The 14,329-nt window shown below is 37.8% G+C and overlaps 1 protein-coding gene across 8 annotated transcripts in view; it reads left to right on the top strand.

Annotated features, from left to right (window-relative positions):
* SRPK2 (SRSF protein kinase 2) overlaps positions 1-14,329 on the top strand; it is a 141,423-nt gene that overhangs the window by 108,406 nt on the left and 18,688 nt on the right. For all 8 annotated transcript variants that reach the window (XM_064656770.1, XM_064656767.1, XM_064656769.1 and 5 more), the window contains 7 exons: positions 1,123-1,229; positions 4,703-4,868; positions 6,907-6,932; positions 8,381-8,627; positions 9,608-10,096; positions 13,839-13,939; positions 14,034-14,141. In XM_064656770.1, the coding sequence (XP_064512840.1) occupies positions 1,123-1,229; positions 4,703-4,868; positions 6,907-6,932; positions 8,381-8,627; positions 9,608-10,096; positions 13,839-13,939; positions 14,034-14,141 (1,244 nt within the window). The remainder of the gene's footprint in view (positions 1-1,122; positions 1,230-4,702; positions 4,869-6,906; positions 6,933-8,380; positions 8,628-9,607; positions 10,097-13,838; positions 13,940-14,033; positions 14,142-14,329) is intronic.

Raw genomic sequence — 14,329 nt, forward strand, 5'->3', positions numbered from 1 at the left:
TGATAAACTGACAAGGTAAGTCTCATTTTGACACAAGTTAAGATGATGACTCAAGATCATTGCCAAGACTCTAGTTAATAAAGCTTAGAGAAGTTAGGTGAGGTTTCTCCACTAACAGTGTAGTTCCATATGAATGGTCTCTGAGATAGTTCAGCTTAATTAATTGAGATTTTCCTGCAGTATACATCAATTAATTAATTTTCTGTTATTTGTATTACATTATTATTTGCAAGGTTATAGTATTGTATAGTTAAGATTTTAGCATCCTTTCTGATTTCCAGGGACATTAAGGTCATTCCCAGTTCATGTCTGAGGATTAATTCTGTATAGTCAAACTGTATAACTTCTTGTCAGAGTGTTGTGGTTGGTTAAAATTAAAATTAGCTTTAATATCTGAAGAGCTTCTCAATAGAAAGATAATCTACCCAGGTATGTAAGTGTAGAATCGCTTAACTTGGTAAGCCTTTGAACCACAAATTACAGGAAGTTCTTGCACCTTGTTTTTTTCCTAATAATCTTCCCTAATTGACCTACTGTTGGCCTCTGTCAGTGGCCAGTAGTAAATGCTGGGTCACATTAAATGTTTTGGCATTGTAGGTTGTAAGAGACCCATTCTCTTAGTACTCTGGAATTTGTTGTCAAGTGATTCTTAATTGAGCCTAATAGGGATTTTTAGTATGGTTCATTTTCTAAAACACTGTTGCTGTGTGCTTTCGTTATTAAAACCTCCTGTGCAGATAATTTAAAATTTATTAGAAACTAGAGATAATAGGCTGAATCAGTACTTTTAAGTGTTTCAAAGAGAACAAAAATTAATTACTTTTTACAGTTACTTATTTAATTGTTCATCCTGGTACTGTTGTTAACATGTAGAAATAATGGATAAGATTTGTGTAATTAAAATGTTTTACTTTAATTTGTTCTGCAGTTGGGCACTGGTTTTGTATGTGTTTATATATAATTGAAATGAGGTACCGAAGCATATACCATGTTCTGCTCACTTTGGGGGGAACTGCTTTCCCTCTAAACCGGGTGATGATTGCTTTAGCCAGTACGCAAGCAAACGTCTGTGTTGATCTCATCAACAAGTTTATTTGGAAGTTATCCTTAATTAAATCCCAGATGTCTGTATGGTCTTTGAAGTACTTGGACATCATCTTCTAAAATGGATAATCAAGTCCAACTATCAAGGCCTTCCTATCCGTTGTGTAAAAAGTATAATTCGACAGGTAAGATTTGTTAATAATCAGGTTTATTTAATAATTAGGTTTACTTCTGTAATTTAATTAGGTTTTGCCACCATTGTTAACAGTTTGAAGGTTAGAATTATGATATTTGAACTGAACTCTTACTAATTAATATCTAAGATAAGATAATTTTATGGGTATTCTCAGGGGTTTGCAAGAGCATCTTTCTGGGTAGCCTGCAATTCCACATGCTGGTGGGTTTTCGGGGAGTTGTGTTGTGTTTTTTTAATCAAGGTTTTCCACGGATAAAGGAGTTTCCTGAACCGCTTTAGAAAATAAAAAGTTGAAGTAATGAGTCTTTCTTCATGGATGTAAGGATATTCCTGTTAAATTGCAGTTTTGGTTGACGTCATGCTTTTTAAATATATCATCAGAACTGTGGGAAATAGTGCATTATGATGATAAGAATGATGATGAAGAACAAAAATTGTCTCTTTCTGAAGAACAGATTATAAATGAAAATAACCTGTTCTTTGAAAAATTGCTGTCCGTCTGTGTTAAAGTTTTCATAGAGTCAGAGTTTTAAAAAGGTGAAATGCTTCAGAACATTTCACTAGGAAGTGTTCTTTCAAAATATGTTCTTTTGCTATGCTATGAAAATCAAGTTGCTGAGAGATGATTGTAAGGAGAAATAGTGTTTCAGCAAGGAAAAAGCATATGTCATAGAGTCATCTAGGTTGGAAAAGACCTGAAGATCATCGATTCCAACTGTTAACCCAGCACTACCAAGTCCACAACTAAACCATGTCCCCAAATGCCACATCTACACATCTTTTAAATACCTCCAAGAATGGTGATTCCACCACTTTGCTGGGCAGCCTGCTCCAATGCTTGACAACCCTTTCAGTGAAGAAATTTTTCCTAATATCTAATTTGAACTTCCTCTTGCTCAAATCAAGGACATTTTCTCTGGTCTTATTGCTTGTTACCTGGGAGAAGAGACTGACCCTCACCTAGATACAGCCTCCTTTCAAGGAGTTACAGAGAGCAATAAAATCCCCCCTTAGCCTCCTTTTTTTACAGTTTTCACCTCCTTCAGCTGCTCTTCATCATGGCTTGTGCTCCAAACCTTTCATTAACTCCACTGCCCTTCTCTGGACACGCTTCAGCACTTCAGTGCCTTTCTTGTAGTGAGGGGCCCAGAACTGGATCCAGGAGTTCAGGTGTGGTCTCACCAGTGCCAAGTACAGTGCCCTGGTCCAGCTGGCCACACTATTGCTGATACAGGCCAGGATGCCACTGGCCATCTTGGACACGCTGCTGGCTCATGTTCAGCCGTCTGTCGACCAGCATCCCCAGGTCCTTTCCCTCTGGGCAGCTTTCCAGCCACTCTGCCCCCAGCCTGTAGCACTGCAGGAGGTGGTTGTGACTGAAGTGCAGGACCCAGCACTTGGCCTTGTTGAACCTCACTCAACTGGCCTCGACCCATTGATCCAGCCTGTCCAGATCCTTCTGCAGAGCCTTCCTGCCCTCCAGCAGATCAGCATGCTCCCCCAGCTTGGTGTCATCTGTGGTCTGACTCAATCCCCTCATCGAGGTCATTGATGAAGATATTAAACAGGACCATCCCAACACGCAACCCTGGGAAACACCACTGGTGACCAGCCATCAGCTGGTCCATCACCACCACCACTCTGTGGGCCCATCCATCCATCCAGGGTTTTACCCAGGAAACAGTGCACCCCTCCAAGCCAATGAGCCTGGTACCCTTTGGTGAATCCCATCTGGCCTCGTAGACCTGTGTGTGTCTAAGGGGTGTAGCAGGTCACTGACCATTTCACCTTGGATTACGGGGCCTTTGTTCTGCTCCCTGTCCCTGTGTCCCAGCTGGGGGGGGCTGGGTCCCCAGAGAACAACTGATCCAACTATTGAAGGACAAGGGGAAGAAAGCATGAAGTACCTCAGCCTTTTCCTCATCCGATGTCACTGTGTTTTCCCCCTGCATCCCAGAAAGGATGGAGATTCTCCTTAGCCCTCCTTTGTGAGCTTAAATGCTTAAATCTGCTGTAGGATGGGCCAGAGTCAGAGAGGAGTCCAAAAAGGGTGACATCCTGGTATGTATCCCCTACAGGCTGCCAATTTCAGAAGTGGATGATAAGCATCTTCAGACAACTGGAATAAGCTAGTTCTTTCGGGCTGCTTTTAACCACCCTGATGTCTGTTCTGTGGGGTAATGCACTCAAGGAAGTTTCTGGAGTGCGTAGAGAACAACTGTGTAGCATGGGGTGAGCTGCGTATCAGCAGGGAAACAAGCTGGAGATGCACCTTGCTGGACTGCTTATGAATAAGAATAAACAAGTTGAAAATGTGAAGACTGGATGCCAAGCTTGGTGTGAGGGGTTGTGGCAGACAAGCTGAATGTGAGTCAGTGGTGGGCTCCTGTGATGGCCAGAGCTAACCATGTAATAGGCCAAATTAGCAGGATTGTAGGCGGCAGAATAAGGAATCTGTTTCAGTTCTTTAGGACTCAGTACAGTTTTGGGTTCAAAGTGTAAGACCTTGGCCTAATGAAGTGAGTTTATTGAAAGGCAACGAAGAGGGCGAGCAGCATATGATGAGTGAAAGGTGTTGGGAGTACTGGTTTGGTTTGTTTTAAGAAGAAAAGGCTAATAAAGGGGGAAGCTTTTCATCTCTTCAGCACAGATAGAGAAAATGGAGCCAGACTTCTCTTGTCAATACACAGAGATAAGACAAGAAGCAGTGTTTATGAGTTACAGAAAGAGAAATTCTGATTACATAGTAGGAAGAAATTCTTTGTAGTGGGGGTAGTCAGGCATTAGAACTGCAGTGTTATGCTGTCTGCATTTTGGGAGGTAGTTGGAAATGAACTGGATAAAGACTGAGCAAGCTGGTCTGATTTTGAGATTAAATACAATTTTGAAGCTGTATGGCTTAAATGGTGAGGGTTTGAATCACACAGTCTTCCAACCTGAATTGCTCTGTGAATGTAAGAAAAGGTAAAAGTTACAAGTAATTCAATCACTTCATAGCTGAGAAAAGAGGAACAGCTTAGTCCTGGGAGATTAAAAAGCTTTGATTTTTGTGAGACTGGAATTAACAGTTTGGACTAGTGAGAGTGGCATTGTTTGGTAAGACTTCCAGGTTGTTCATGTCAGTAAGGATAATCTAGATACTTATTCTTTCTTCTGCTTGGACAAAATGTGTGCCATGCACATTCTGAAAACTGATTTATGAAAGCTGAATATGAAACAATTCAGTTATTGCACTGGTATTACTGTACCTCAAACAATTTTGTTTCAGAAAGTTCTATAGTTCTATGGTACAATGGAAAATTATGTTTTTACACCGTGATCTGGAAATATCTTTTTTCCAATTTTTGAGTACTTTTGAGCACTGGGATAAAACTAGCTTTATTTTAAAATGCAGATAAGAGTTGAGTTTCTTAATAAGAAATTTAATTGCAATTTCAAGCAGGTTTTTTTAAAATGCATTAGGTACTTCAAGGTCTAGATTACCTCCACAGCAAGTGCAAGATCATTCATACGGATATAAAGCCAGAAAATATTTTGATGTGCGTGGATGATGCCTATGTGCGTAGAATGGCTGCTGAGGCTACCGAGTGGCAGAAAGCTGGTGCTCCTCCCCCCTCTGGCTCAGCAGGTAAGACAGTGTATTTAAATGCAGTGTGGTAAAGTTCCATCAGTATATTACTGCTAGCAGTATTTTCTTCAATGAAAATCAACTTTTTTAAGTAATGGCGTGAGAAAAATGAATGTCTGGTTAATTCTTTTTCCTGCTCTGGAAACCATCAGAGAAATACTTTCTTCCTGATTTTGCACATTCAAGTTCTCTGGGTCCCCAGATACAGAAAAAGATTTATTGGTATAAACTTACTCTCATCCCACCCCACATGCTTTAATGCCTGGGTTTTAGTCATACTGGAAGCTTGCATCTCTAATATTGTCAATAATTAATTATCTTATCTAAATTATGTCTAATTCCATTACAAGTTCATCAGCGTCCTTGTTGAAATTATCTGCCTTCTTGTCAGTTATAACTGATTCTCAAGAGGCAATAAAAAGTTTTAGATTTGTAGTTTTTCACCCTCGAAAATGGAATGTATTGTACCTAACTGAACTCGTGATACGCCCTTCTTCCTAGGGGTGTAAAACGTTCCATGGTGAACTTGCCAAGAGTTCGGATAGGAACTGTACATTATGTTTAGCTAGGAGAAACCAAGGTGAAGAGGTTCACAGCAATCAGTGAAGATTAACAGGGAGGAAATGTGGCTTTTCTGATGATCTTTGGTACTATGGTTGCTATTAATTTGCCAGTTGAGCACATCAGTTTTAGGCAGTGGAGAAATTATTACCTCTGTAATATTGTCAGAAAATATATCACAGATTAAAATCTCCGAGTTATAATAAAAATGCCTGCTGTATCAGGGACAAATACAGTGGTCAGAATGCGTTTCACGCCATTATACATTTTTAGATGCAAAATCTTATAACTTGTGAGTACATTGTATTGAATTTTACGTAATGTGTAATCACATAGCTAAAGATTATGTGTTATTTGTGTGGGAAGTAGCTTGATTTTGTTCATGCAGCCTTTATATTTCTTGCTGACATTAAAATAAATAGTACTTTAAGGAATATACTGATGGGGTTCTTATCACACTTTGTTCTTATAAAATTGTAATTAAATATATGGCTTTCCACACAGGAGCTGAAGATGTGTTTTCTTGACAGCATTTCCAAGAAGAGGTTCTGCATAATTTCTCTTTTTATAGCAGTGACAGTGCTCAGGTTTAAGAATATTTTTGAAAACCTTGCCCTTTCAGGGGCACACAAGCAGGTTTTTCCCTGAACTTACTCAGGATCTGAACCTATAAAATAACTCCGTCTCTGTGTTTTATTTTGCATTTGTTAATTGCCGTATGCCTGTTGCCTAAAGAAGCTCATGAGAGGTTCTTCTGCCCTGTTTACTTCCTCTTTCTCACTTCCACTTTGATTCTGTCTCCCATATTAGGTTATTTCTACTGGGTTTGGTTATTGGTGGGAGGGTTTATGTGGCTTGCAGTTTTCACAGTCAGTATTGTAATCTCATCAGACCTAGTCACTGCTGGGATCCTTCTCAGAGGTGCTTAGGAAGAGGCCCTGCTGGAGGTGCTTTTTCTGTGACGTTGTACTTTTTGCCTTAGGCACTTCTTGCCTCCAGCCCTAGCAGTCAAACTGCCGTGTTTCAGAATAAAGGAAACATGAATATTTGGCTTTTCTGTTGAATACACCACAGTTGTATCTTTGCTGATATTCCCTGAACTGTTTAAATGTGTCTATACCTGCTCAGTCAGCTGACTACATACATTTAATCTGTGACAACTCTGCAGTCATTTGATGTTTTCTGTCCATTCCTTACAGATTCAGACTTTCCTTTCTGACTTTCATAAACTCTCCACCAACCACAACACATTAAACACAAATTGCTGCCAGCTCCTTCCAGTTCCAGGTGCTCTAGTGGAGACATCAAATGATTTCAGGCAACACTTGTAAAGAGTAAAAAATCTAGCTAACAAAAAAATCACTGCCTTACTTAGTTAAGAATATTTTTACATGATTTCTACTGCTTTTTGCTTTCATTAAAGAGTTGTTTTTGTAAAAATATATCTTTATTTTATTTATATTTTTTTTCTTTTTAGTGAGTACAGCTCCACAACAAAAGCCTGTAAGTATTGTTATATAATTCACATTAACTATCTTATTTTCTGTGTGTCTGCGGTATTAATAGCTCTTAGACTGTTAGTAGTCTCTACCTTTTTTAAAGGCTGCCTTTGAATAAAGCTTTTATCTTTCAAAGAACATTTTTCTTTTCATGTCTTTGACCTTACCAGTTTTAAGCACAGTATTTCTCTGATGGAAACTCTCACAGACATGCAGTTCTAAAGCTGTGTCAAAGGAAGTTAAGCATTGCCGTTTTCACCTCTTGAGGAGTAATCCATTCGTTCAAATCCTGACAAAAATGGGTGCATGCACTAAATATTATGCATTACAGACAGCTTCAGGGCATCAAGGCCTTAATCAGCAGGGCCTTAAAAGAGAGGGAGTTTTATGAGGTTTGAAAGATCTTTTTGCCATATGCATATAGCAAATAACTAATGGTAATACAGCTGTTCAGAAATATTTATGGTCAAACCTGCTTTCTGTGTGTACAGAACATACATAATTTGAATGTACATACAACATGGATGAAAATTAACAGAACTGTCAAATTAATTGTCTTGTTTTGACTATCCCATGGCTTCTTTTGAAGATAACAGGATCTACAGATAAACCTTTGAGGAAATAATTACATGAGCATTTCTTGCTGTGATATCTTAACAGTGAATGAAAACTGGATAGATCTCATTTATCAAATAGTAAAAATAGAAGTCACAATTAAGTTAAAATGTAAGAAAGTGTTTCAGTTCTAGCTCAGATGTGTTAATTTTTCATTTCCTTGTTGTTGTACCTGAGTTTTTCAATCCTTATGTTATATAAAATGTGAAACTTCAGAATGGCCATCTGTTGTTTGTGACTCATATGTTTGGGGCCAGAAGGGAATAATAAAAATGCTTTCCTTTTACAGGGAAATAGCTGAACAACACAGGATTTGTTTAAAATTTTTCACTGTTTTCAGTCTCTTTAGCTTTCATGTGCCTTTTTTCTCAGCATTCTTTTGCTGGTCATTACCTACATTGTACAGAGAGAGAAGTTATGTATTAAATTTATATGCAAATAACTAATATGATGGCAGATTATCTTCCACATACAGTATTGTATCTTAATCTAGATCGACATTTAAGATTATTATGCCTTGAGGTTAATAATCTTTTTTGAGGTTATAGGATCATAGGAATTTCACTATGGCATCTTAGATGTATTTTGCTCATGTAGCTAATAAACAACAATGTAAAAACTTGATTAATTATGTAAAATTTTGGTGGCTTTTTGCCTCATATAACCCTAATCATTCCTGATTTGAAGTAAAATGGAAAAAGTGGTATAATTACTAAATTAATTGCCATCTAGTATTTTCAAAAAAAATCATGCTGCAGTAATCATACTGCAAGTGGGTTTGGTTTGAGATGCCTTGAGAATAATTGATAAGGGGGTTTTTTTTAATTAATATTTAAGGTTGGAAAAATATCCAAAAACAAAAAGAAAAAGCTGAAGAAAAAACAGAAGAGACAAGCTGAGCTGCTAGAAAAACGCCTGCAGGAAATAGAAGAACTAGAGCGGGAAGCGGAAAGGAAAAAAATAGAAGAAAATGTAACCTCAGCTGTACCATCAAATGAGCAAGAAGATGAGTACCACCCAGAGGTGAAACTAAAAACAGCTGATATAGAAGAGGTAGTCGATGAAGAACCTGGAAATGATGATGGTTAGTATTACCTGCTTTTATTGACCCTGAGTTTTACTGTTTCAGCCTGGAAAGTAATTGTGCAGTGTTGCATCTGGTGCTAAGAACAAAATTTTCAGACTGTCTTAGGTCATTGTTTAGTTTTCTCCTGTAGGTAAAATTGTAACCACAAAGCCTAAAAAGATAAAGAAAAATCAAATTTTCTATAGAAGTGAAGAAGACCATCAATAGCAGTCTGTAGCTATCAAATACCACAAAAGAACACGTAGAAAATTTGACAGAACAGTCAGTTGTCATACCCCATTGAATGGAATAACTGCATATCTTGGTGAGGGAGAAGAAAATAGGATGCATTGTGTTCTGTAACATTAATGTAGTAGTTGGAATCATTGTTGCTTTCCCCTTTTCTTCTTGCTTTGTTTGTTTGAATGACCTACAAGATAGTAATGATTGCAGCTTCTTAACTAAAATTTTTGAGATGTCTTGTTTAAAATTACTAATTTAAAATTAGTCATGGTGAGTTGGACCATAATTGTTACAGTCCAGCTCCATTCTGGCTTCCCTCATTTTTTTGACGGCTCTTCAGTCCTGATGAAGATTTAACTACTGAGGTTGTAGTTCAATTTGGTCTGGTTTTGTTCTTCTCTTACTGAGAATTTTCCTACTTCTGTGATGACTCCATGATTGACACAGGTTGAGTTGTAGATTTATAAAGCTTGCTTTCAAGGTCTCATACATTTCACTTCATAACGTTATTCTTTTCTGAATTGTTTCCTCCTGAGTGACTTTCCATTCTCAATTTTTCCAACAGCTTTATTAGTTCTTCCTTTTGCCTTTAATTTAGATTTTAAGGTCTTTATGTGTTTCACTGATATTCAGTGTTTCCTTGTATAATATGTCAGAAGTCAAGTAGTTACTGAAGAGTTAAAAATGGTGAATGCCTGATTTCAGTCTGGTTTATTGATGTATGATCCAATGTGTTGCTCACTGAAATTTTTCAGGTGAAGCAGAAGATCAGGATGAAAAAGAAGACACAGAGAAGGAAAACACTGAAAAGGATGACGACGTTGAGCAGGATCTTGTCAACACTGACTCTACAGACCCTAAGTGGATAGAATCCCCCAAAACAAATGGCCATATTGTGAACGGCCCATTCCTATTGGAACAACAGATTGAAGATGAAGATGAGGAAGAGGAAGAATGTCCAAATCCAGAGGAGTATAATCTTGATGAGCCAAATGCAAAAAGTGATTACTCTTACAGCAGCTCCTACGAACAGTTTAATGGTGAATTGCCAAATGGACGTCATAAAATACCAGAATCACAGTTCTCTGAATTTTCAGCTTCAGTGTTCTCTGGGGCTCTAGAGTCTGTAGCTTGTGGTTCTGCTGTTTCTGAAGGATCAACTGTAACAGAAAGAGAGGAGAGCAGCCCATCTCATGACAGGAGCAGAACAGTTTCAGCTTCAAGCACGGGGGATTTGCCAAAAAGTAAGTGTTCCTCCAAGTGACTTCTGTCTAGTAGCATGAGTGTGTTACGTTACATTAAACAGTCAGATAAGTGGAATACAAAGACAGTGGTTAGGTTAAGAAAAAATTATTAAAGTAAACTGGGTGATTTTTCTTGCAGAACTGTGATTTATGGTTTTTCTCTTCTCTAGAACTTGTTTTTAAATATAGATAGATTATTATAGATAAAATATTTGCATTGACAAGTCAGTCTATACAGGAAAGAGAGAACGAAATTGGTAGTTGCCAGTAAGCATCATTCCCATAGTTTAAAGGTAGCAGGTAATCATAAGGTCATGTAACCTGACTTGCTTTTATAACAAGTCAGTTATATACCATCTGTTAAGCCCAGTAACCCTTATGTTTGGCTTAAAACATATTTTTCAAAGAAATACCTGCTTTTGATTTGGACAGATGAAATTCTAAACAATCTAGTGTGGCTGAAGTGTTTCCACTGCTTGGTACTCTGACTTGTTTCAGAAGAGTTGTAGCAAGTTTGAATTTGTCTGGCTGCAGCTTCTATCTGTTACTTCTTGTCAGATCTTTTCTCAGTCATATTGAAAAATTCTGTAATATGCTGTGTTTTCATTCATTAGTGGTTCTTTCTGTGTCAAACAGTTCCTCTCTTAACCTTTTAAAACTCATCAGGGCATGTTGCCAACCATCAACTCATTATGACTTTTCTGTATTCAGCCTCTGTTTGGACATCTAAATTCTGGCCATCAGAACTGCTCCGATCCAAAACTTTTGCCTGTAAATCCTGTTTATTTGAAGACATGGAAGGTGAAATCTCTGTGTCATTTTAAAGAGCTGGATTTTTGCCATTAAATTAAATAGCTTCAGGGTATTACACATATGTCTTATTTATAGCGCCCGTGGCTAAATCATAAATGTATGGGTTTCAACTTTAATAAAGAAAATATTGAGAGACCGAATCTGTAAGCAGATAGAAGAAAATGAGAGAGCTTAGGGAGAAGATCACCAAGCCTGCCATTAGCATTGTCACAGATGAAGTTACTAAATTTAAATAGAACCGTGTTGAAAAATGCAGCCAAGTGTATTTCTTGGTTTAAGACTTTATGAGAGCAGTTCACACAGTTTATTACAGAGTCAGACAGATAAGGTAAGAAATGTGAAATAAAATACAACTGAACAGAGCTGTATTTCTGGAAGATGCTAAGATCCTGGAAAACGAGGCTTCCAGTCCATCTCCTTACACTCTGAAGTCCCTGGAACAATATACAGGAGATTCCTGGATGCCTGGTAGTTTCTTCATTTGTTCTGCTAGCTGTATTATAGGCAGAAAGAGTCTACTGCTGTTTTCCTGGGGTGATGTGTAAAATCCTCATGCCTCCAGGGAGTGAAGCCAGTTTTGTCATCATGGAAGCAGCTTATCTCCATAGCTGGAGAAACAAACCTACTTTATTCTTCCTTGATGTTATCTCACCAGTTCACACACCTTTCATGCAAAGAAAGAGTAAAGACAGTAAATTCAGTGATAGCTCACTTCTTCTGCAGAAAGAGGAAAAGCTGAATGTTATGAATATTAGTGATATCAATAATAATAAACAGTAATAAAGCATATGAAGTATTTAGAAAGAAAAAGCATACAAGAGTTGCAGGCTATTCAGTATTTTTAAATGGTGCTACTTTTTCACTTTAGTGCCCTTTTCTTGTACTGAAGTAGACTTAATTAATGTCTAGGCATTGCTATACATTAGTAAGTGACATGGTCTCATTTTTTTGGGGTACTTGCCTCATTTGGTGCACAGACCAAGTTATTTTCAGTGGGTGAGCAGTTTTTATCTTTTTAAAGTTTTCACTGCATGGCCAAATGCCCTGAAGATAGATCTGTAATTTCCTCATGACTCTCCTCCTCCTTCCAGTGTTTGAATGTTTACTAAGTAAGTACACTGTCATGCTGAGACTGTGAGAATTAAGGTGATATTTCTTAGGTTTTACAGAACTAGGACACAGAAGTGCTCACTTATTTTGTGCTTAGTTTAAGCTTCCTTGAATGGTTTTGGAAATACTTACTAAAAGGTGTATTCCTTCTGACTTCACTTTCAGTTGTAAATGATCTGTTTGTCAAATTCAGGATCCAAGAATTCATCTCTCAGAAGATACAGGACATAAATGTCATATGTTCCTAAGAAAAACACAGAAGTATAGGCACTTGCCTATTGCCTGCTCTGTTAGAAGAAGGTTGAAGAAAGCTGTTTTCTAATGTCATATTCAGATGTTCTACTCATGAGGCTTTTCCCCCCCCTTTCCACTTTATTTACTGCAGTCCTTCACCTTCAGCAAGATGTGTGGGAAGGATTTATTTAGCACTGTCTTTTTTTTTTTTTTCTTTTTTTGCAAAGACTACTGAACTGAGAAAGGTCCTGTTATTTCTTGACTAATGCATGTGATTGTGTTAAAAAAAATTAGACTGCACTATGCAGCATTCTTGTAAGGGAAGACTTTAATATTAAGCTCACTAGTCTTATGAGTTCCTTTTCAGTATTTTACTTCTGTGCCCTATAGTGGTGCTTTTTATAAACTCGAGTCTGGGACTCCATTCCAGCTTTTTTAGAGGACTATTTGTTGAGGTCATTACCCCTTCTATCTTCTGCAATGTAGTCCTGTATTTTCATTCCTTCTCTCCTCTGGGGGACCCTGCCACTTTCTTTTCTGGTTGGCCAGTATTCAGTTCTCTGATGACCAGTTCAGGCTTCCTGTGCCAGCAGTTGAAGATCCTCACCTGATTTCAGTCACTCCTGACTCCCCATTAGGACATCCAGTGTTTTTTCTCATTGTCTTGTATATTTTTCTTGTTGAATTCTTACACCAATTTAACAGATCATTAGAATCACAAGTGCTTTTTGGATCTAGTACCTCTTTCTTATCTTACCATTGATTTCCAATTTAGTCTTTGTAGCTCAGGGACAAGGAAACTGAGACCAGCCCTCTGCTGCTCTGTGGTTTGTGATACCTGGTTCTGTCTTCCACGATCAAGTCATCTGCTTTCTTTCCAATGCAGTTTGGGAACTAGCAGGTGGTGTGTCAAAACAAAGAGAAGCAACACGTCCACTGATCTGTGTAGAGGTTATCAGTGTCCCAGGAGCCAAGATTAATTCTATTGAAGTTCTGCCTTTTCAGTCTGGATCATACTCGATGTAGATAGGACCTTCAGAGAACTTTGATTCACTGCTGAGTTAATTGTGGAAAGGGTGACAGTCCCCAGGCTCTCAAATCAGGCAGGTTTTGGCGAGTCTTTTCCCCTTGGGGCAGATTAAAAAAAAAAAAAAAAAAAAGAAAAAATCAAGCCAAGTTTTATTTACCTTAGCCAGGCATGGAAGTGCAGGGTTTATTTTCTTAACCAAACTGTTCCAAGAACATATCTTTTCATGTGGAGTTCTTGGAGTCTGAGTTTTAACATTTTCCGTGTGAATTCTGTCTGAATATGCACTGGTTTTGCTTGGAAGCTACTCTGGATATTCTAATAATAGTTGTTTGGCAGTTAAAGAATGCAAAAAATGTGCACTTGAAGTGTATAAGGATATTTAGAAATCAAGGTAAGAAATCCTATTTATTTTGCTTTAATTTCTTGGAACATTCAGCAAATTATTTTGTTGTCTCAGTGTATGAGAACACTGGATGAAATGTCAAGGCAAAACTGCTTAGAGATAATGAATTGTACACTCAAAATATTAACTATATTGCATTTTGCTTGTATTAGCAAAAACTCGTGCTGCTGACTTACTGGTGAATCCACTGGACCCAAGAAATGCAGATAAAATTAGAGTTAAAATTGCTGACCTGGGAAATGCCTGCTGGGTGGTAAGTGTTACTACATCCCTTTAGCTGTTCCCTGTTTAGAACAGCTCTTTTTGTTGTCCTTTTTTTTCCATTAATGTGGTTCTTTCTGTTTTAGCACAAACACTTCACAGAAGACATCCAGACAAGACAATATAGATCCATAGAGGTTTTAATAGGAGCAGGTTACAGTACACCTGCTGATATCTGGAGTACAGCATGTATGGTAAGAACAATACAATGTGTATTTTACGAGAGTAAACCTCCTAAAAACTGGTTTATTTAGTGAGGAAACCTGATGGGGATGCTTTTGACATTTTGACACAAATACATTTTCATGAATTATGTTGTATCAGGTAGCTACTCATGATTTCTTCCCTTTATCTCAATTTCTCAAGCCTTCTTAATCAAAAG

Source organism: Pseudopipra pipra, chromosome 5 (assembly GCF_036250125.1).
Source record: "Pseudopipra pipra isolate bDixPip1 chromosome 5, bDixPip1.hap1, whole genome shotgun sequence".
Taxonomy (NCBI): domain Eukaryota; kingdom Metazoa; phylum Chordata; class Aves; order Passeriformes; family Pipridae; genus Pseudopipra; species Pseudopipra pipra.